The sequence below is a fragment of the Rhinoraja longicauda genome, chromosome 41 (assembly GCF_053455715.1).
Source record: "Rhinoraja longicauda isolate Sanriku21f chromosome 41, sRhiLon1.1, whole genome shotgun sequence".
Classification (NCBI taxonomy): Eukaryota; Metazoa; Chordata; class Chondrichthyes; order Rajiformes; family Arhynchobatidae; genus Rhinoraja; species Rhinoraja longicauda.
Window position 1 is genome coordinate 9766765 of NC_135993.1, and position 22706 is coordinate 9789470.

Here is a 22706-nt window from a genome sequence, read left to right on the forward strand (position 1 = left end):
CACACAAACATAACAGCACATACATAAACAGTTCACAGCGCCCCCTCAGAGGGCCTGAAACGCTAGGGAGTAGAAATAGGTTTTGAGCCTGGACTTAAAGAGGTTGATGGAGGGGGCAGTTCTGATGGGGAGAGGGATGCTGTTCCACAGTCTAGGAGCTGCAACCGCAAAAGCGCGGTCACCCCTGAGCTTAAGCCTAGACCGCGGGATAGTCAGTAGCCCCAAGTCGGCCGACCTGAGGGACCTGGAGATTGAGTGGTGGGTTAGAAGATTTTTGATATGGGGGGGGGGGGGGGGGGGCAAGAGTAATAGTGGCATCAAGGTGGCACAGCGGTAGAGTTGCTGCCTTAGAGCGAATGCAGCGCCGGAGACCCAGGTTCGATCCTGACTACAGGCGCCGTCTTTACGGAGTTTGTACGTTCTCCCCGTGACCTGCGTGGGTTTTCTCCGAGATCTTCGGTTTCCTCCCACACTCCAAAGACGGGCAGGTACGTAGGTTAATTGGCTGGGCAAATGTACAAATTGTCCCTAGTGGGTGTAGGATAGTGTTAGTGTGCGGGGATCGCTGGGCGGGGCGGACCAGGTGGGCCGAAGGGCCTGTTTCTGCGCTGTATCTCTAAATCTAAATCTAAAAAAATCTAAAATGACGTCGGACGTGGCTGCTTTTCTGAACCTGACACCTGAATAAATCGATTTGTACCAGCATCTGCAGTTATTTTCTTATACTACCTGAGCCTGGCTGGGTCAGGCCAGGTCAGGTCACGCGCTGCGCGCCGCCGGCTGAGCACGTGCACGCGCACGCGCTGACGGACGTACACGGGCGCGGGCACGCAAGTCTGCGCACGCTTGGCGTCGAGCCCCGTTCACGCGAGTTCAGGGCGGTGGAGGCGACGGAGGCGACGGTGACGGCTGGACCGGTTCGGGCTCCGGTATGTAAACGAGCGACTCCTTTTTCGCCCCCGAGCGGCGGGCAGTTGTCTTTCACAAGCCAGGCCTGCGATCCTCCACACTCTCGGGTTGCGTGGCGGTGGAACGGATTAGCCGCGCTGCCTCAAATTGAGTCCCAGGCTTGAGGGACAAGGGCTAGGCCGCAGCGCTGTCCCCGGGTTGCCTGCTGCACCACCCCACAACTCACGCTGGAGCTGCTGCTGCTGCTGCCACCCGCGCCTGGCCTCTGCTCGGGACAGTTAGACATTTGGTACATAAACCTATCTTAACCATGTACCTGTGCAACTGCATTTTATTATTATTGTTATTAACAATACACTGTTACACTGTTATTATATCTGCCTCAAATACATTTTCTGAGATCTAATTGCACATTTCCAAGTTCAAGAAATCAACTTTAATCTCAAAATGAAAAAGCGAAGCTTTGGAATGAAAATCCCAAGATTTAAATAAAATTGGAAAAAGTCCAGACAAGAGAGGTGGAAGATGACTGCATCACCCCATCAATGGATCGCTTCTTCTAGATAGAGCTCTTAAGGATAGCGGAGTCAGGGGGTATGGGGAGAAGGCAGGAACGGGGTACTGATTGAGAATGATCAGCCATGATCACATTGAATGGCTTCCTGCACCTATTGTCTATTCACACCTGGAGAGTTTCAGTTAGATATTTGCAGCCACCAGGGTTTACTCACCTGAGATGAAACTCCAGGTGTGAAGAAGCGACCCATTGATGGGGTGATGCAGTCATCTTCTGCCTCTTGTCTGGACTTTTTCCAATTTTATTTAAATCCTGGGATTTTCATTCCAAACGTGGGAGCTTCTCTTCATTTTGAGACTACAAGTTGATCTCTTGAACTGGAAATAACTAGATTAGATCTCAGAAAATGTATTTTTTTTTAGAGATTTAGAGATACGGCGCAGATACATCCAACCGGGTCCGTGCCGCCCATCAATCCCCGCACACTAACACTATCCTACACCCATTAGGGACAATTTTTACATTTGCCCAGCCAATTAACCTACATACCTGTACAGACGGCGCCCGTAGTCAGGATCGAACCTGAGTCTCCGGCGCTGCATTCGCTGTAAGGCAGCAACTTTACCGCTGCGCCACCGTGTAACAATAATAATAAAATACAGTTGCATAGGTACATGGATAAGAAAGGTTTATGTACCAAATGCGGGCATTTGGGACTGTCTTAGGTGAGACATTTATGTCTGCATGGAAGAGCTGAATGGCCTGTTTCTGTATAATATACAGAAATTCTCTAATACACTGAAATTATTTATCTTTGCTACCCCAGCCTCTGTTAAAGTGAGTGTATTATGCTGGAAGTTGCAGAACTTTTTAATCCGGGTTGAGTCTGAAGAAGGGTCTTGACTCAAAATGTCACCCATTCCTTCTCTCCAGAGATGCTGCCTGTCCTGCTGAGTTACTCCAGCTTTTTTTTGTCTATCTTCTGTATAATGCTGGCCCCCACTGGGGAATTATTTGTCATTGACATCACCGACTTGGAAGAGAATATTAAAGGCATCAATAGGACATTTGCAGATGATGTTGCCAGCTCAGCTATAGGGAGATGTTGGGCAAACTAGAACTTTATACCTTAGAGAATGAGAGATGATCTTAAAGAGAAATATAAAATCATAAGAAACGTAGATAGGGTGAATACAACCCCCCCCCCCCTCCCCTCCCCCATGGGTCAAATGCAGGCATATGGAACCAGTTTTAATGGGCATTTATTCACAAAATGCTGGAGAAACTCAGCAGGTCAGGCAGCATCTCAGGAGAGAAGGAATGGGTGACGTTTCAGGTCGAGACCCTTCAGACTGATGTCAGGGGGACAGGACAATGGAAGGATATAGGTGGAGACAGGAAGATAGAGGGAGAACTGGGAAGGGGGAGGGGAAGAGAGGGACAGAGGAACTATCTAAAGTTGGAGAAGTCAATGTTCATACCGCTGGGCTGCAAGCTGCCCAAGCAAAATATGAGGTGTTGTTCCTCCAATTTCCGGTGGGCCTCACTATGGCACTGGAGGAGGCCCATGACAGAAAGGTCAGACTGGGAGTGGGAGGGGGAGTTGAAGTGCTCAGCTACCGGGAGATCAGGTTGGTTAAGGCGGACTGAGCGAAGGTGCTGAGCGAAACGATCGCCGAGCCTGCGTTTGGTTTCGCCGATATAAAGATTTTTTTTTAATGGGCATGTTGGTCGAATGAGAGAAGGCTTGTCTTTGTGCTGTGTAATTATGTGATGACAGTTTTGTGATTTTAATTTCTCTAAAACAAACTGCAAGGTTTGGTTTAAGCTATGGCTGACAATTAGATCTCTTCAATATTTTCATGTAGTTGGGGAAGAAGTTTTGATAATTACTAATCATTGCATTTCCATGATTTTTCTTGTTGAGAAATCATTTTTTAGATAATTTTTTTGATTTTTTGTGGTTGGATAAAGGAGGGCTTGTTGGCTTTGGAATTTCAACCAGCAGCTATCAAGCATTTGGGTCATTTAAAGTACCAATTGAAATCATCATTGAAACTTGCCTATCTCGAAGTTCTTGAAACATTGAGGGTGAGCTTTCACAAACACTGGTGTGATAACGACCATGTTGTTTGTTTTGATATTGGTCAACAAATGAAAATCTAGGGTGGTGGGGTGGAGGAAAGGGGGTGGTGGGGTGGTTTCTTGCCTGTCAAAATTCCCGCACAACATGCAGATACCGGGTTCTTGAGCAATTAAACAAATTGCTGGCGGATCTCTGGTGTCTGCGGAGGCCCTTCAAGCAGGGTCTCACCCAAAAAAGCAATTGCTTGGGGAACTTTGGAGATCAGGCAGTATCTTTAACGGTTCTTCCACCATGTTCTTACCCAGACCCGCAACCACAATCCTTCCTCAAAATTTGTCATTGCTGTCATTTTGTTCAGTGTGGATACTAGCTCTGTTTCTAGGCCTCCCAGTTCAGTCCCAGCCGGGATCTCGGTTACCTATGTGAACGAAAGAATTGCAGATGCTGGTTTACACTGAGGATAGACTGTCAGAGTAACTCAGTGGGTCAGGCAGCATATCTGGAGAAAAGGAATAGGTGACGTTTCAGGTTGAGACTCTTCTTGAGACTGAAGCCAGTCTAAAGAGCCAGTCTGAAGAAGGGTCTTGACTGGAAGGGTCACCTATTCCTTTTCTCCAGAGATGCTGCCTGACCAGCAGAGTTGATCCAGCATTTTGCGTCTATCTCAGATACCTATGCTTCATTCATCACTGCACCCACCATTTCCCACTCTGCCGTCTGCTTTGCCCTTTCTGCTATTCATCGATGTTATCTACAGGCCTTTTCTCGGGTCAATCTGATGAGTGATCTGACCCACAATGTCATTTATCCATGTCCCTCCACAGATGCAACCTAATCTACTTAGGTCCTCTAGCAGTTTTTGGTTTGTCATTTCAGGCAATACCTTACTAGATAAGTTCTGAGGAGTAATTATTGGTTTTGGTTATATAATTAACTGACACCATTAGTTGTACTGGACCAGCCATGCGCAGGCCTGGTCATTTTGCACAAAACCCTACTGTAGGGCAAGCTCACAAAATAATCCACAACCATGATAGGCAAATATTCAGGTCATGATTGAACCATGAATAAGTGAGTTGTCAAAGCACATTCATTGCCTTGGAAGTCTCTCGCCTATCCCATTTTGCTTTGCTGAGGTTTCTGTGTTTCCAGAAAATGTGTAGTCAGTTGAAAGAGCTTGCCTCGTCATTTGTCACTCTTTTTTTCATATCTTTTCTCAGTGGAAAGGTGGTGTAAGATGATTTGGGAAGGTGGTTTGGGATTGAATGTTTACCTGAAAAGTATAATAAATGGAAGACTATATGGGGAAGAGCTGCAGAATGGGACAAATGGGATATACCTTTAAAATAGCTCACGTGGACATAATTGAATGGTCACTTTCTAGTTTTTATGACAAAGCATTAGTTTTAAGATTTTTATGCAAGGTAAGAGGGGGAAGGTTTAAGCAGAAAATACCAGCACTCTTAGGGCCAGGTAGCCGAAAGCACAGTGCAGAGCTTGGAAGAGAGACTGGAATGAAGGAGCACACATCTAAGCAGGTTACAAGAGGGTTACAACCATTGAGCGGTTTGAAAACAAGAGTAAGAGACAATGGAGCAGGCATGATTGTGAACGAGTGAGTGTTGGGATGAGAACAGTAGAGTTTTCGATGACCTTAGAATGGCAAAGAGTGTAAGATTTGAGTCCAGATGGAATAACGTGCAACAATTGGACAAAGAGATAATAAGGAGATTGTATGACGATTTCAGCAAGGATCATCTGAGGGCAAGATAGAATCTGACAGTCCACTGAAGGTGGAAGTAGTGCGTAGGAAGATATTGCAGATGCTGGTTTACACCGGATAGCACAAAATGCTGGAGTAACTCAGGGGGGTAGGCAGCATCTATGGAGAGATGACATTTTGGGTTGAGACCCCTCTTTAGACTGTCAGGAGCGAGGGAAACTGGAGATATCGAAGGGTCGTTGTGGAAACAACAGATCAAAGCAGATGATGATCAAGGAAATGTAATGTAAGAAAATAACTGCAGATGCTGGTACAAATCGAAGGTATTTATTCACAAAATGTTGGAGTAACTCAGCAGGTCAGGCAGCATCTCAGGAGAGAAGGAATGGGCGACGTTCCGGGTCGAGACCCTTCTTCAGACATGTCAGGGGGGCGGGACAAAGGAAGGATATAGGTGGAGAGAGTGGGAGATCTGGGAAGGGGGAGGGGAAGAGAGGGACGGAGGAACTATCTAAAGTTGGAGAAGTCAATGTTCATACCACTGGGCTGTAAGTCGCCCAGGCGAAATATGAGGTGCTGTTCCTCCAATTTCCGGTGGGCCTCACTATGGCACTGGAGGAGGCCGATGACAGAAAGGTCAGACTGGGAATGGGAGGGGGAGTTGAAGTGCTCAGCTACAGGAAGATCAGATTGGTTAAGGCGGACTGAGCGCAGGTGTTGAGCGAAGCGATTGCCGAGCCTGCGTTTGGTTTCGCCGATGTAAAGAAGTTGACATCTAGAGCAGCGGATGCAATAGATGAGGTTGGAGGAGGTGCAGGTGAACCTCTGTCTCACCTGGAAAGACTGTTTGGGTCCTTGGATGGAGTTGAGGGGGAGGTAAAGGGACAGGTGTTGCATCTCCTGCGGTTGCAGGGGAAAGTTCCCGGGGATGGGTGGTTTGGGTAGGAAGGGACGAGTGGACCAGGGAGTTACGGAGGGAACGGTTTCTGCGGAACGCAGAAAGGGGAGGGGAGGGGATGGGAAGATATGGCCAGTGGTGGGGTCCCGTTGTAGGTGACGGAAATGTTGGCGGATGATTTGTTGGATACGCTGGCTGGTGGGGTGGAAGGTGAGAACGAGGGGGATTCTGTCCTTGTTACGAATGGGGGGAGGGGGAGCAAGAGCGGAGCTGCGGGATGTAGAAGAGGCCCTTGTGAGAGCCTCATCTATAATGGAAGAGGGGAAGCCCCGTTTCCTGAAGAATGAGGACACCTCATCCTGGGCGCAGATGCGTCGTAGACAGAGGAATTGGGAGTAGGGGATAGACTTTCTGCAGGAGACTGGGTGGGAAGATGTGTAATGTAGAATGGAAGGAAATGTAGAATGGTTCATTGTTGGCTATGGGGAAGGTGACAACGAGACACACAAACAGTAAAATTAATCAGGAGGACAGTGAAACCAGTTGGAGAATTTGCCTTGATTGCCCTGTTAAATGACCGTAACTCCATTTCAGGGTCAGTTGTAACAGCAACTATGCACATGGCCTCAGGATTTCCATGTGATCTAGTAAAAAGGATGTGCATGGAACGAAGCAGGTTGTGCTATAATGGTTCTGTGGTTGATAGCCCTTCCCAGGACGTAGACTGGGATGAGGTATGGTCTTAAAGGTGTGCTGTAATATTAAGGGTTAACTGACAGCTGACGTACATAACTATTCAGAAAGGGAAGATCATATATATTTACATTGCAATTTGCAAGTCTACAATATATGGGGATATGCTTTAGGTTGGGTAGTATATGTGGAGAGAGAAAAACCATTACCGTTTCAGATTTGAGGTGCTTCCTTTGAATTGGAAAAGCAAGGGAATAAGTTATAGAGCGAGCAAAAGAATTGACTCTGAGCGGATGGAGGCCAAAGTGGTCTTGATTGTCGCAGCTGATTTCATTGGCACCTAAGATGCCTCAACTTCAAGCTTATGAGCAGCAGTGTGATGTTTCTGAATATAAAGCCTGAGCAAACTTGCCATCTATGTTGAAACAACCCTTTTGAGCATCTGGGACAGGATTGGAGTTTTTGGCTTCTGAAGATAAATGTTAATTCTGTCGATTAAGGTTGGATTAAAATCCAATCTAAAATTACATGAAAATGTAATAGTATGAAATACATATGAAATAATAGTATGAAAAACATATCACAATGCTATTGGAGCCTTTGGCACAGAAATGACCAATTATTCCCAGTTTCTAATTTTTTTGCAGAAAATTCTGATTTGGTTTAAAATTAATCTTGTGTTAAATTCTGACAGTAAGATCTGAGTTGTTCAAGAATAATGTGTATGTGTAAAATGAACTTTTGGAATTTGCACCTTTTTGTTTCTCTTTTCATTTTTCACAATGTAGATACCAGAATAGCTTGCCATGTCCTGAGTGTGGCCCAACCAAGATGCTATACAAGTGTAACAATTTATATCTCCTATATATTGGTGACACTTAGCATAGGCTTGACAATTGTTTCGCTGAACATCTCTGCTTACCCAGTTTCCCGGTTGCTAAACACTTTAACTCCCCCTCCTATTCACACACTGGCCTTTCTGTCCTGGGCCTCCTCCATTGTCAGTGAGGTTCAACACAAATTGGAGGAACAGCACCTCATATTTCGCTTGGGCAGTTTACAACCCAGCAGTATGAATATTGATTTCTCTAACTTCAAGTAACCTTTGCTTTCTGTCTCTTCCCCCATCCTAGTAATCTGACTAGTTTCAATGTCCTCTTGATTAAATATTACTACTTGTATGCCTCATTGTCACCTACCCCTATAGCTGACAATGTATCATTCTACATTTCCTTGGTCATCGTCCCATTTAATCTGTGTTTTCATACTTTACCCTTCCCTATCTCTGTCTCCCTCTCTCCTGACTCTCAGTCTGAAGAAGGGTCTCAACCCAAAACGTCACCCATTCCTTCTCTCTAGAGATGCTGCTTGTCCTGCTGAGTTACTCCAGCATTGTGTGTCTATCTTCCGTGTAAACCAGCATGTGTAGTTCCTTCCTAACCATTTATCTCAGTCTGAAGAAGGGTCCCGACCCATAATATTGTCTGTCCATTTCCTCCCATAGATGCTGCCTGTCCCGCTGCGTTCCTGCAGCAGTTTTCTTTGCTCATGATTCTAGCAACTGTCGTGTCTTGTGTCTCCAATCACTCTACTTTTCAACAATTTCTTTGGACAGGAACACCTATACTTTGTTACTTATTAACCCATTATGTTATTTGTAGTAATTTACAAATGTCCCATTTGTAGCAATGAGATCTACGTGTATTTATGATTGATCTATTGATTTACCCATTTAAAACTGGAATTGGAAAGAACATGATATCTCAAATTGATTTAAAACCAATTAATTATCTTTTGAGCATAACATTCTAAGAGATAACTGAGAAATGCAGTGTGCTATTTATTGATGGTTAGATTGGCAACATTTTGTTGCATAGTGTCAAGATGTTAAACTAAGTCTCACAGTTTCATCCTGCTTTGGTGGTGGAATTTGTTTTCGTATTTTTTAAGCTTTTATTTAGTTTGTGGTGTATTGCCAAAATATCTTGCTCAAAAGTGATATTTTGTTTTACCTAAACCAAAATAAATTGGCCATTATTTTGCATGGCATGTTTTATTATATCCCTTGGTTCTGGTTCAAATTCCATATTTTATGGATGATCTGATATATTTATTTTATGTGTGTATACTTAAATGATGTAAATTGTATAAAGGAGTCTTCAAATGTCAAGCTTAACTTTTGTACACCTAAGCTCAACTCGAATATTGAATGTAATACTCATCAAATATCCACATTGAAAATTCCAAGTACCCGGCCTTAACTGAACTCTTTTCATTTCAGTCTTTAACCAAGTTCACAAGATGTCAGACAGTGATGCGAGTAACTTTACTGATGATGAGAGTTCCCGCAGCAGTGAGGAAGAAGAGCAAGAGGAAAATGAGGTACTTGAAATGTAGACCCATGCAATGGTTTTCCAGCTCTTTCAACTTTAAATACCAAGGAACTGGTTGCTGGTTTATACCAAAGATAGAAGCAAAATGCTGGAGTAACTCAGCGGGTCAGGCAGGATCCCTGGAGAAAATGGATAGGTGATATTTCGGGTTGGGACCTTTCTTGCAAGGGGGAATGGAAAATAAATTGCATGAGAAGATGGGGTTGGGGAGCATACAAATCACGGCTGGCAACAAAAGACCTCCGGTGAGGGGGTACCCTGATGGACAGATTGTTGGATGGAAACAGTTGTGCACCCAAATTAAATATATAAACATAGCCCAAAAAGTAAGGAAATTTGTGTTTGGTAGATTATTTCTTTGTTGTAACAATGCTTCTTGGCAATAAATCTTATACCGTTGGAAAGCCTGTTTATTCCCCCTTTTAAATGGTGCCACATTTGTAAGGAACATGCATTTGTGGGATGAGCAGCAGAGCTGAGTATATGGGTTGCGCCCATGAAAAATTTGCCAAATCTTCTCTGCCAATGCCAAACAGCTTATTCTGCTGTTGCTATTGACTCTTGTTTTGAGCTTCTGGTACCACCAGGTGCTGACAATCAGGTGCCTGATTGGCACCTGATTGGCAGCATCTGTGAGCATGGGCCCTGCTACAGTGGTCAGTAGGTGTCTGCTCCAAGAATCGGCATGCCACGTTTGACTGATCTGGATAGGGCCCGTGCGATAGGGCAACTTCAAGCTGGTGTTCCGCGAAACCAAGTTGAGGCATTATTTGGAGTGAGCCCTAGTACCATCTCCAAAGTGAAGGCCAAGTTCCATATAATGGGGGATGTCAGAGACAGGCCGCGAAGTGAGCGTCCCAAGAAGATGACACCCGAAGAAGACCGTTTCCTCACCCTGTCAGCACTTAGGAACCGTAGGCTGTCTTCTACAGATTTGCAGTCAAGGTTTGCAGGACGATATGGCCGACAGCTCTCTGCCCAGACAATTCGGAACAGACTGCACGCAGCCGATCTCCGGTCTCATAGGGCTGCCAGGAGGCCTGCCATGACTGCCCTTCACCATCAGGCCCCTTTGCGCTGGTGTCGGCAACACGTGCACTGGAACCTGAACATGTGGAGGAACGTTATGTTCAGCGATGAGTCCAGATTCTGCCTACGGCAGTTGGATCATAGGGTCAAAGTGTGGAGAAGACGCGGAGAACGCTATGCTGATTGCTGCACCGATAGAGTAATATCTTTTGGTGGAGGCAGTGTGATGGTGTGGGGCGGCATCTCCCTCACTGGAAAAACGAGGCTTGTCATCATTGGAGGCAATCTCAATGCAGAGAGATATCGAGATGAGATTCTGCAACCAGTGGCAATCCCATATCTCCACAGTCTGGGACCGAACTCTATCCTCCAAGATGACAATGCTCGCCCCCACAGAGCAGGGTTTCTCAGAGACTACCTCCAGAATTTGGGAGTGGAGAGGATGGAATGGCCTGCCAGCAGTCCTGACCTCAACCCCATTGAACACTTGTGGGATCAGCTTGGGCGTGCTGTTCGTGCCAGAGTGACCAACACAACCATGTTGGCTGACTTGCGACAAATGCTGGTTGAAGAATGGGATGCCATCCCACAACAGTGTGTGACCAGGCTGGTGACCAGCATGAGGAGGAGGTGCCAGGCTGTTGTGGCTGTGTATGGTTCTTCCACACGCTACTGAGGCTCCTGTTTATTAAATGAATAAATTGTTAAATTGCCAATATGTCTTGTTTCTTCAGACTTCAATCATCCAATCCACCAAACAACACCGAACAAGAGTCAATGGCAGAATAAGCTGTTTGGCATTGGCAGAGAAGATTTGGCAGATTTTTCATGGGCGCAACCCACATACTCAGCTCTGCTGCTCATCCCACAAATGCATGTTCCTTACAAATGTGGCACCATTTAAAAGGGAAATAAACAGGCTTTCCAACGGTATAAGATTTATTGCCAAGAAGCATTGTTACAACAAAGAGATAATCTACCAAACACAAATTTCCTTACTTTTTGTGCTATGTTAGTTGTGAATGGTAAAGCTTGTTGAAGGTTTGTTTGGTGGGAAGGCTGGGGGGGAGGGCGGTGGTACAAGGAGATTGGTTAACGCGGACCGAGTGCAGGTGTTGAGCGAAGCGATCGCCGAGCCTGCGCTCGGTCCGCCTTAACCAACCTGATCTCTCGGTGGCCCAGCACTTCAACTCCCCCTCCCATTCCCAGTCTGACCTTTCTGTCATGGGCCTCCTCCAGTGCCATAGTGAGGCCCATCGGAAATTGGAGGAACAGCACCTCATATTTCACCTGGGCAGCTTGCAGCCCAGTGGTATGAACATCGACTTCTCCAACTTTAGATAGTTCCTGTGTCACTCTCTTCCTCTCCCCCTTCCCAGATCTCCCTCTATCTTCCTGTCTCCACCTATATCCTTCCTTTGTCCCGCCCCCTGACATCTGTCTGAAGAAGGGTCTCGACCCGAAACGTCACCCATTCTTTCTCTCCTGAGATGCTGCCTGACCTGCTGAGTTACTCCAGCATTTTGTGAATAAATACCTTTGATTTGTCCCAGCATCTGCAGTTATTTTCTTATACGATAACGATGCAATGTCAACTGTTTCTAGTTACCTTTAATTTTATGAATCTTGATCGCTTCATTAATGTGTATGCTTTTCTGTAACGCAGGAGGAGGAAGAGCGTGCCAGTAGGGGTGGCAGCGAGAAAGCAGAGGTAGAAAGAGAGGTAGAAGAGGCAGAGGAAGTTGATGAGGAGGAAGAGGAAGAGGAGGAGGAGGAAGAGGAGGAGGAAGAAGAGGAAGAGTACGATGAGGAAGAAGATGATCGACCCAAAAAAAAACCGCGACATGGCGGGTTCATCTTGGACGAAGCTGGTATGAAACTTAATTCATATTTTTATGTGGCTTTGTACCTGGATTGCAATTGCTGATTGTTAAATTACATAACTTACTATGAATATTTGCTTGCTGCAGATTTGTAACGATTTACATTGTTAAAACTGGGTGAAACGTACTTCAGGATTATTTTTGTTTGGTGTTTTTCTTAATGACTTGCTTGGTGCTTGAAATTTTCTGAAATTAATTGCTAAACTTTCTGAAATTAATTGCACCTTAGAATGCCTCTTTGAAATTAATTTTCTAGAATTTGCACCACTTCCTAATGTGCCTACTTTTGATTTTACTGAAATGCTGAAGTGACTTTTTCCCTGACGTGAACGCATTGAGATGAAGTAGTCAAAATATACCTTGTCCGAGGAATGGGTAAAACTGCCAGGAAGCTGCTGTCTGCTACTTTGGGCTTTCACTATTACGACTGCATTTCTGCAGAAAGGGAAATTTCATATGGTCCTTTAAAATTTCTTTATAATTTAATGTGAGGAGCAAGTTTGTGTTCTCTGAACATCTGTCTTATAAGATGGCTGCGAGCAAGGTTCTGACTAGTCACAAAACCATGAGAGTTGATTAAGAAGCGCTGGTGATGGAACTTCAGTCTGCTATTCCTGCAGTACTCTGGCGAGTATTTTCATTTGAAATTGATTCATATAGTTTTAGATAGAGGTCTTAAGGATAGCAGGGTATGGGGAGAAGGCAGGAACGGGGTACTGATTGAGAATGATCAGCCATGATCACATTGAATGGTGGTGCTGGCTCGAAGGGCCGAATGGCCTACTCCTGCACCTATTGTCTAATTTTAAAACTTTGGTGCTGGAAATAACATCTCCCTGACAGCCACTTCAATGAGTGCATGTAAGATATGACCACCCACATTTTCTCAAAAGGTAGTGGATGAGATCTTGCTGATGAGGTTCCTCTGCCTTGAATTACTTGCACCTGCTTGCGAGGAAGAGCTAGACTTGCCGAGTCAAAGTAAGCGGAAGCCTTGCCCTTACAAGCTGACAAAAAGGCCTGCCCCTAGTTTTTCTACGTGAGAGCTCATTAATTGGTTTCAAATGTCTCTTTTATTCATATTTAAGTTACTTAAATTTGAAGTAAATATTAAATTAATTTTTCTTATTAAACATTAAAAAAATTCCAAAATGAAATTAGGTAAAATATAACATAATTCATGAAAAATAGGTAACTTGCAGTCCGTTTTGCCTCCTTACCTGCAGCCCCATGAAGAGAATCACAATGGCATCTAACTTGGCACGCGATCTGAAGGTGGTTTTTTTTCTCCCGCTGTTATAATGCTAGAAAATCGCAGCAATTCTGGGCTGTGCTGCTGACACCTCTGGAATTGTACAGGGCCCTAGTGAGACCGCACCTGGAGTACTGTGTGCAGTTTTGGTCTCCAAATTTGAGGAAGGATATTCTTGCTATTGAGGGTGTGCAGCGTAGGTTTACTAGGTTAATTCCCGGAATGGTGGGACTGTCATATGTTGAAAGATTGGAGCGACTAGGCTTGTATACACTGGAGTTTAGAAGGATGAGAGGGGATCTTATCGAAACGTATAAGATTATTAAGGGATTGGACACATTAGAGGCAGGAAACATGTTCCCAATGTTGGGGGAGTCCAGAACCAGGGGCCACAGTTTAAGAATAAGGGGTAGGCCATTTAGAACAGAGATGAGGAAAAACTTTTTCAGTCAGAGGGTTGTGAATCTGTGGAATTCTCTGCCTCAGAGGGCAGTGGAGGCCAATTCTCTGAATACATTCAAGAGAGAGCTAGATAGGGCTCTTAAGGATAGCGGAGTCAGGGGGTGTGGGGAGAAGGCAGGAATGGGGTACTGATTGAGAATGATCAGCCATGATCACATTGAATGGCGGTGCTGGCTCGAAGGGCCAAATGGCCTACTCCTGCACCTATTGTCTATTGAATTCAACACCATTTGTCAGCCTAAAATTGATTGTCTAAGCAATCATTGGTTCTGAAAATGAGAGCATTTATTTTTCTTTGTTTTAGCCAAATCAATATCTAAAACGTTGAACCTTTTCTTTTAAAGATGTGGATGATGAATATGAAGATGAAGATCAGTGGGAGGAAGGAGCGGAAGACATTCTTGAGAAAGGTTTGTCCAGTGGTAACATTAATTACCTTGGCATTCTGAAAAATGCCTTGGTGTGCAGTGACTTTTATCACCTCTTTGTGTTTGAGTTTTGGGCCCTGTGACACCAACAAAATTTATACAATAATGATTTTGTGCTTTCATCCTTCATCTATATGTTTTTATCACATAAAAATGTATCAGTTGACCAAAATGTACTTTTTTGGTCAAATTGTAACTTGGAATTGTAAGCTGGAAAGGGTACAGAGAAGTATAAGAAAATAACTGCAGATGTTGGTACAAATCGATTTATTCACAAAATGCTGGAGTAACTCAGCAGGTCAGGCAGCATCTCGGGAGACAAGGAATGGGTGACGTTTCGGGTTGAGACCCTTCTTCAGTCTGACCTACCCCTTATTCAGTCTGACCTTCAGCCTACCCCTTATTCTTAAACTGTGGCCCCTGCAGTTACTCCAGCATTTTGTGAATAAATCGAAGGGTACAGAGAAGATTTACAAGGATGTTGCCTGGGCCAGAGGGTCTGAGCTACAGGAAGAAGTTGAGTTGGCTGGGACTCTATTCCTTGGAGCGCAAGAGGATGAGGGGTGATCTTATTGCTGTATATAAAATCAAGAGGAATAGATCGGGTAGATGCACAGAGTCTCTTGCCCAGAGTAGGTGAATCGCGGACCAGAGGACATAAGTTTGAGGTGAAGGGGAAAGATTTAATAGGAATCTGAGGGGTAACATTTTCACACAAGGGTGGTGGGTGTATGGAACAAGCTGCCAGAGGAGATAGTTGAAGCAGGGACTATTCCAACATTTAAGAAACGGTTGGACAGGTACATGGATAGGATAGGTTTGGATGGATGTGGATGGGCTTAAGAGCCTGTTTCCACATTGTATCCCTCTCTGTTTTTTAAACCTAGACCTTCAATAATACATGAGTTACATGATTCAAGAGTTACATGATTCAAGAGTTACATGATTCAAGAGTTACATGAATTCATGTAGTGTTATTAATTTCTGTGGTTATGTTAAAATATACAAATGTATATTTTAGCAATGTATGTCTGAAGCATGCATCACCCTATTTGCAGATCCAACCTCCCATTCATTATTTGCTTGCCATCCTGGGCTAGGTTTGCCAGGTACACCTTTATTGGTATCCAATTGATCCCTTTAAGATTCCAAATGGGCAAGATTTTCTCGTTTTTAATGAGGTTAGTTTCCTACAGTTGCATTTCCATCCCTTTTTGTGTAATCAGGCAGCAGGATAGCACAGCAGTTAGTGTTGCTGACACACAGCTCCAGCAACCTGTGGTCCGATCCTTGGTACAGTCTGTGTGGAGTTTGCAGGTTCTCCCTGTGACTGTGAGTTTCACCCTGGTGCTCTTTTTTTTCTCGCGTTCCAGAGACTTGTCGGTAGGTGTATTGAGTACCACCTCTCACATAGGGTGGCAGAAGCATCAGAGGGAATTATCATCATATCATCATATATATACAGCGCGGAAACAGGCCTTTTCGGCCCACCAAGTCCGCGCCGCCCAGCGATCCCCGCACATTAACACTATCCTACACACACTAGGGACAATTTTTTACATTTACCCAGTCAAATTAACCTACATACCCGTACGTCTTTGGAGTGTGGGAGGAAACCGAAGATCTCGGAGAAAACCCACGCAGGTCACGGGGAGAACGTACAAACTCCTTACAGTACAGCACCCGTAGTCAGGATCGAACCTGAGTCTCCGGCGCTGTATTCGCTGTAAAGCAGCAACTCTACCGCTGCGCCACCGTGATGAGCAAATGAGAGAGTATAGGAAATGGGATTTGGAGGAATTTCCTGGGAGTCATAATTTACGATGGGGAAAATGGCAGCCTTAAAGAGAGGTGATTTATTTGCTTCCCACTCTTGTCTGTCCCCATCCTCTTTACCTTTCATGTATTTCCTTTCCTCTTCTGTGTTATTTCCTGTCTCATATTTTTGCATTACTTTCACGGAACACAAAATGTTGTGAGGGACGGGGCAGGAATAGAGAGCAGATGAACTGCAATGCAAAGTCGTGGCTTTGTTTTATATTGGCATGTAGTGGAGCTGGGAGAAGAGAAAGTAGAAGATTGAATAGACGGTAATGTCTAAGTTGTGGAGCAGATGATGAATTCTGAGTTGACATGGGAATGGGTGATTGCATCTTGTCGGCTTTGTGACCTTTTTATTGAATTATTAGTTTAACGTTGTTGCTTGCTTTCTTTTAGTTACTGTGCTGAGGACAATTAAACCCCAGATACTCTTGTGTGTGTGAAAAAAAACCCTGCAGATGTTGGTATAAATCGAAGGTAGACACAAAATGCTGGAGTAACTCAGCGGATCAGGCAGCATCTCGGGAGAGAAGGAATGGGTGACGGTTTGGGTCAAAACCCGAAACGTCACCCGTTCCTTCTCTCCCGAGATGCTGCCTGATCTACTGAGTTACTCCAGCATTTTGTGTCTACAGTGTAAACCAGCATCTGCAGTTCCTTCCCACACATCAGTAATCCCTATTTGTGTGTGGTTCGCAGTTGTTTCCCAGCACTTATGGGACCGATCCCCGGATAGTTAGTATATTTGTGGGAAGTGAAAGTAGGAGGTGGTGGGAATGATTTAATTTTATCCTTCGTTTTCCTGGTGATATTCAACTTGGAAAAAGTTTTCAATCAACTTGCACGCATTTTGGTTCAGGATTCCTTCAATGTATGGTGGTGGTTCTATAAGTCTGGTGATCGACAGTTGACATTAATGAAAGAGAAATCAAAACATGAAATTAAGAATACGAGTTTAGGTTTTTAATGGCATTGGGGAGGAATTTCCTTTTGTTTACAAATGCTGAACCTATTCATGATATTGGCTGCTGGTGCTACGCACCTGCGCATTGTGAAGGTGACAATGATACATGTTCAGGTGTTCAAGAACATCGAGTCAATGGCGTTTAATTATCATTTGAACCAGGACCACAATAATCACATTCTTATTTGCTGCAGCTTTGTGGGCATGTTAACATATCAAATAAATATAGGATTGTGGCGGTGCCCGGGGATTAGGCCACTCCCTGGGTCATCCCCTTCGGCACTGAGTGGACAGGGCTGGGGAGGGGTCTGGAGCGACGGGGTTTGCCTGAAGGGGCTAGAGTTTACTCGTGCGGGAAACTGAAGAGAGTGGATGTTCTGATGCTACATTAAAGTTACTGTTAATCCTTACCTGGCGTCTTGCCTGATTCCTGCTGCGTCCAGACCCACTACAGGATAAATGATCAGCTATTCTAGGTAAACCAGCCCATGGTATGCAAGCCAAAGAATTATAGTGCAATCTTAGTACTGCAAAGTCCATAATAGTTTTCTGCTGGAGGTAGGCTGTGGTTATGGGATTTGCACGGTGGTACAAGAGCTGATAATTGATAGGAAGAAGCTGTTCTTGAACCGTGGGACAATTCTCGGGCTCTGTACCTTCCTCCCGATATTACCAGCACCATGAGAATGTGGCCAGGGTGGTGTGGACGTTGGATATTAGCTGTCTCTTTGAGGTAGCATTTCCTGTGAGATCCTTTCGGTGGTGGGGAGCTGATACCTGCGATGGGCCTGGCAAAGTCCGCCACTTTCTGCAGCCGCCTTCATTCCTGAGCATTCATGTTGCCAACCAATGCCCACCCAAGACATGATGTGACCAAGTCAGTTGGCTCTCTTCCATACATCTGTAGAAATTTCATATTGTATTCAGCAAATTGCCGAATCATCTTAAATGTCTGAGGTAGAAGAGGTGTGGATGTAAGAAAATAACTGCAGATGCTGGTACAAATCGAAGGTATTTATTTCACAAAATGCTGGAGTAACTCAACAGGTCAGGCAGCATCTCAGGAGAGAAGGAATGGGTGACGTTTCGGGTCGAGACCCTTCTTCAGACTGATGTCAGGGGGGCGGGACAATGGAAGAATATAGGTGGAGACAGGAAGATAGAGGGAGAACTGGGGAGGGGAAGAGAGGGACAGAGGAACTGTCTAAAGTTGGAGAAGTCAATGTTCATGCCGCTGGGCTGCAAGCTGCCCAAGCAAAATATGAGGTGTGGATGTGCTTTCTTTGTGATGGCATCCAGGACAGACCTTTGGGGATATATTTGTGCAGGAACCTAAAGCTGCTGACTCCAATGCCGTCCTGTCGATGAAGACGAAAGTGCATTGCCCTTTGGTTTTCCCTTCCTGAAGTCAACAATCGGCTTGTGTATGAAGGAAGTGCAGATGCTGGTTTAAACCAAAGATAGACACAAAAAGCTGGAGTAACTCAGCGGGACAGGCAGCATCTTTGGAGTGGTTTCTTAGGAATCGGCTGCTTGGGTTCTTGATTTTGCTAACGTTGAGAGCAAGATGGTTGGCTCGATACATTTAACCAGAGTATCATTATATCACCAGCAATCTGATTCAGCGTTACCCGTTATTTGGCCAATGACCGTGAAATCGTGAGTGAATTTAAAGATTGCATTGGAGTTGTGTCTAGCTACACATTTAAGATTGTAGAGAAAGAAGAGCAGGGGACGGGGGAAGCAACCTTCAGGTGTTCCGTGCTCATGGCCAGCAAGGGGGAGGTACGGTCATCAATTTATACTGATTGAAGTCTGCCGATGAGGAGGTCAAGGATACAGTTGCAGATGGAGGAGCAGGGATTCCCTGAGTTTGACGATGAGTTTTGAAAGGATGACGCTGCAGACGATGAACTTCAGCCTAATTTATGTGTTCCTTTTGTCCAAGTCGTCCAGTGCAGAATAAAGAGCCAGTGAGATCTACTGTCGACCTGTTGCAGGAGGCAAATTGAAGTGGGTCCAAATTAATACTGAGACAGGAGTTGATTTACATCATAACCAACCTCTCAAAGGACTCTTCATAACGGACCTGAGTGCCACCGGTCAGTAGTTGTTGAGGCATATCGCCGTGCCCTTTGTTGGCCATCTGTCTTATGGCTGTTCTTTTAAAGCAGCTGTGGACCTTCGACCACAATGGTGAAAGTTTGAATATGGCTACGAGAACACCAGCCAGTACTTGGCCAGGTTTACCGTCAGGGCCGGATGCTCTGATGGTTTACCATGAGGAAAGATCTTCTAACATCGACCTTGGGAGTCTGACATCGCAATGTCATGGGGGGGGGGGGGGGGGTCGAGCTTGTGAAGGTCCATTGTTCTCCCTTTTGACTTGAGCTTTGAGCTCCTCCCACTTGAGTTACTGTTTCATCTTGTCAGAAGTGAAGATGTGCAAACCCTGCCATGTTTGATGAGTATCCATCTGAACCTCTCGTTTAGACTGGAAGTCAAAATAGTGCTCTATACTGGACTATTGTTTATAACATATAACATATAACAACTACAGCATGGAAACAGGCCTGTCCGGCCCTACCAGTCCACGCCGACCATTCTCCCTGACCTAGTCTCATCTACCTGCACTCAGACCATAACCCTCCAATCCCCTCCTATCCATATACCTATCCAATTTACTCTTAAATAATAAAATCGAGCCAGCCTCCACCACTTCCACCGGAAGCCCATTCCATACAGCCACAACCCTCTGAGTAAAGAAGTTCCCCCTCATGTTACCCCTAAACCTTTGTCCCTCAATTCTGAAGCTATGTCCCCTTGTTGGAATCTTCCCCACTCTCAAAGGGAAAAGCCTACCCACGTCAACTCTGTCCGTCCCTCTCAAAATTTTAAAAACCTCTATCAATTCCCCCCTCAACCTTCTATGCTCCAAAGAATAAAGACCCAACCTATTCAACCTAAAAAACATTGTTGCTCTTTGAAGCATTAAGTTTGCTTCCTATGCCCTCTTTTGGTATCTTTGCAATCTAAGCTTGCTACAATGAGGGAGCATTCAGAGATTGCCTCAATTGTTTCTTTATTTTGGGCTGACTTGAACTATTGGAATCTTGATGTGCAGTTATTTAATTTATTCCCAGGCATGGATAAGAAATGCAGTGGTGTACTACTGTTAGCCCTTCCACAGGTTTTCCTGATACACTCAATTGAACATATTCAAAATTACTAATGTATTTATTTAATGCATAACACGTGTGTGTATAGGATTTATGTAGGATGTATCTAATTTCATATCAAGATACTTGTGATTGCAACATAATTCAATTAAAGCACGTAAATGAAGTTAAAAGGCATAATTTCATGATTTATCATAGAATATATCTGCAGAAAAATCACTGAATAGAAATTCTTACTATTTTTGTGCCGATACCAAAAGTGGAAATAATAGCAGAAAAGAACGGAGGCAAACTGATTTTGCACAGTGAATGATTATCATATCATATCATATCATATCATATATCTACAGCCGGAAACAGGCCTTTTCGGCCCTCCAAGTCCGTGCCGCCCAGTGATCAGTGATCAGTGACAAATATCTAATTTATAAATTCTATAGCAAAATATATTAATTAACAATATTTTTCTTTGTACTGAAGCACAATTTCAGAATTTGTGAACTTCAGGTTTGAATCTATTCTGTCATTACTCTTTTCAAAAAAGTTAATTAATTTCATGACCTCAGTGTTCAATATCTAGTTTCCACACGGGCTAGCAATTTGGAACTAATGTGGTGTGGAGATGTCAAATAAATGTCACTGTTTTATGCAATATATCTTGCAAGTATACAACTTCCATTAAATCCTAAGTCTGCTACATTAACATTTCCGATTGCAAATTGTTTTGTCAACGTTTCTATCGGTCTTTTGAAGACAGTGGCAAGCTTGGGTACAGTGTAACTCTGGGAAATCTGACTGAATTCAGCAGCCATTTTGCATATAAAATTCAGTCTTAATGAACCTACTGACCAATATTGTGGGCAATTTACTCACACAGCTCAAAAAGGGGCTATGTTTAGTGTCAACAAGGACGTCTTCACTTTTGTTTTCCCACTGAATGAAATATATTGACAATGTCACCAGGAGCACCTTGGGTATCAACATTCTGGTAACTGATCAAATGCGGTTGGAAATCAAAGAGGTGTTTAGTTGGACCTGACCTTTAATAAAGAGTGAGTGTAAGACTAGTTTCTGGGAGTGCTCTTTATGGGCATAATCATTTTGCTTGTGTGTATTTTATTTTGCATTTAAAACATCATACATTACTGCTTACATGCCATGTCTTAATTTTTATCCATTCACTTTTGTTTCCCATTGACCATGTGATTTTGGTGGTATAAATTTGGCTCTTTACTGTGTTGCCTTGTGAACAGAAGAATTTGAAGGTATGTACCCAATTCTTTTTTTTTGTTTCAAAGCTTAACACTTCTTGGTTTGTGGATCATAATTTAGGGCTTAGAAATTATGGTGTATGAATATTATCACACATCCATTATTTTCCTTTGCGGGACAAAAAACTCCTGCTGAGTTACTCCAGCTTTTTGTGTCTATCATCTGCAGTTCTTTCCTACACATTATTTTCCTTTAATAGATTATTGATCATTTCAGTAAAAGCAGAAACTTAATTGGGCTGACGTTAAGCATTTATTTAGGGGGAAATTTACATGATTACAAATACATGCGCAATAATAACACATTTTGTTAATAATATTTTGCACAGAGTAATTTGTAAGCTCTATTATGATCAATGCAAGCTTTGGTTGATTTGTGAGTTATAATTATGTAATTACTAAATTGTTTATTTTTGTTTTGACCTAACCTTTCATCTATTTTTTAAAAATTTTGTTTGCGTGATCAAGGTCCACAAATGTCTGTTAATTGGATCGAGTTTCAATAGTCAGTTCATCTTCATCAAGAATTGGGTATAATGATGAGGGACTGAAAATGGTGTTTATCGTTTGTTGGTCCTTTCTCATCATCTCATTTAGTGTCTGAAATGCGCTTACTTTCCCGCAGCTATTCCCAAAAAGAAATAGTTTTTAGGTTAAATAACAGAATACATTAGAAATGTTCTTGATCTTGACTTTCTCACAGATAATTGGTAGGATTTTCAGATATGCAGCATTATTTTATTAAAAATTATCCCTTTGCCACATTCTGAATTCAAATAAATGTCGGGCACTGTGCTCAAAGATCTTCCACCCATAATCTGCTGTGTTTGCAGCCTAGGATAATTTGTCTCTTTACTTCCTTTGTAGTAAAACTTAGCAGGATCGCGTTTATTTGTACGAGAAGTTAATTGAATTGGGAATTAGTTACTGTTTTGGTGTGTTATTTGAGGAAGGAGTTGCTGAAAACTGGTTGGGTGCTGCGTAGTCATTGATCAAGAGATTTTGCCCACCAAATATGAAAGTCTTAATATTATCGGGACATTGGAAACAATGCCATCAAGAACAGGCTGATACCATGCAAATGTCATTTGCACAAATTTGGAAATGGGATTCAAGTCACAAAGCCAATTCATTCTTAGTATTTGCCAAAGGCGAGATTTAAAAACATTTTTTATTGCTAAATGCACATGATGCCAAGCTT

The 22706-nt window shown here is 43.6% G+C and overlaps 1 protein-coding gene across 1 annotated transcript in view; it reads left to right on the top strand.

Moving 5' to 3' along the window:
* Positions 1-819: 819 nt before the first annotated feature.
* supt5h (SPT5 homolog, DSIF elongation factor subunit) overlaps positions 820-22706 on the top strand; it is a 63377-nt gene continuing 41490 nt past the window's right edge. The window contains exons 1-4 of the mRNA XM_078431205.1: positions 820-929; positions 9108-9208; positions 11915-12119; positions 14190-14255. Coding sequence (XP_078287331.1) covers positions 9128-9208; positions 11915-12119; positions 14190-14255 — 352 coding nt within the window. The 5' untranslated portion in view covers positions 820-929; positions 9108-9127. The remainder of the gene's footprint in view (positions 930-9107; positions 9209-11914; positions 12120-14189; positions 14256-22706) is intronic.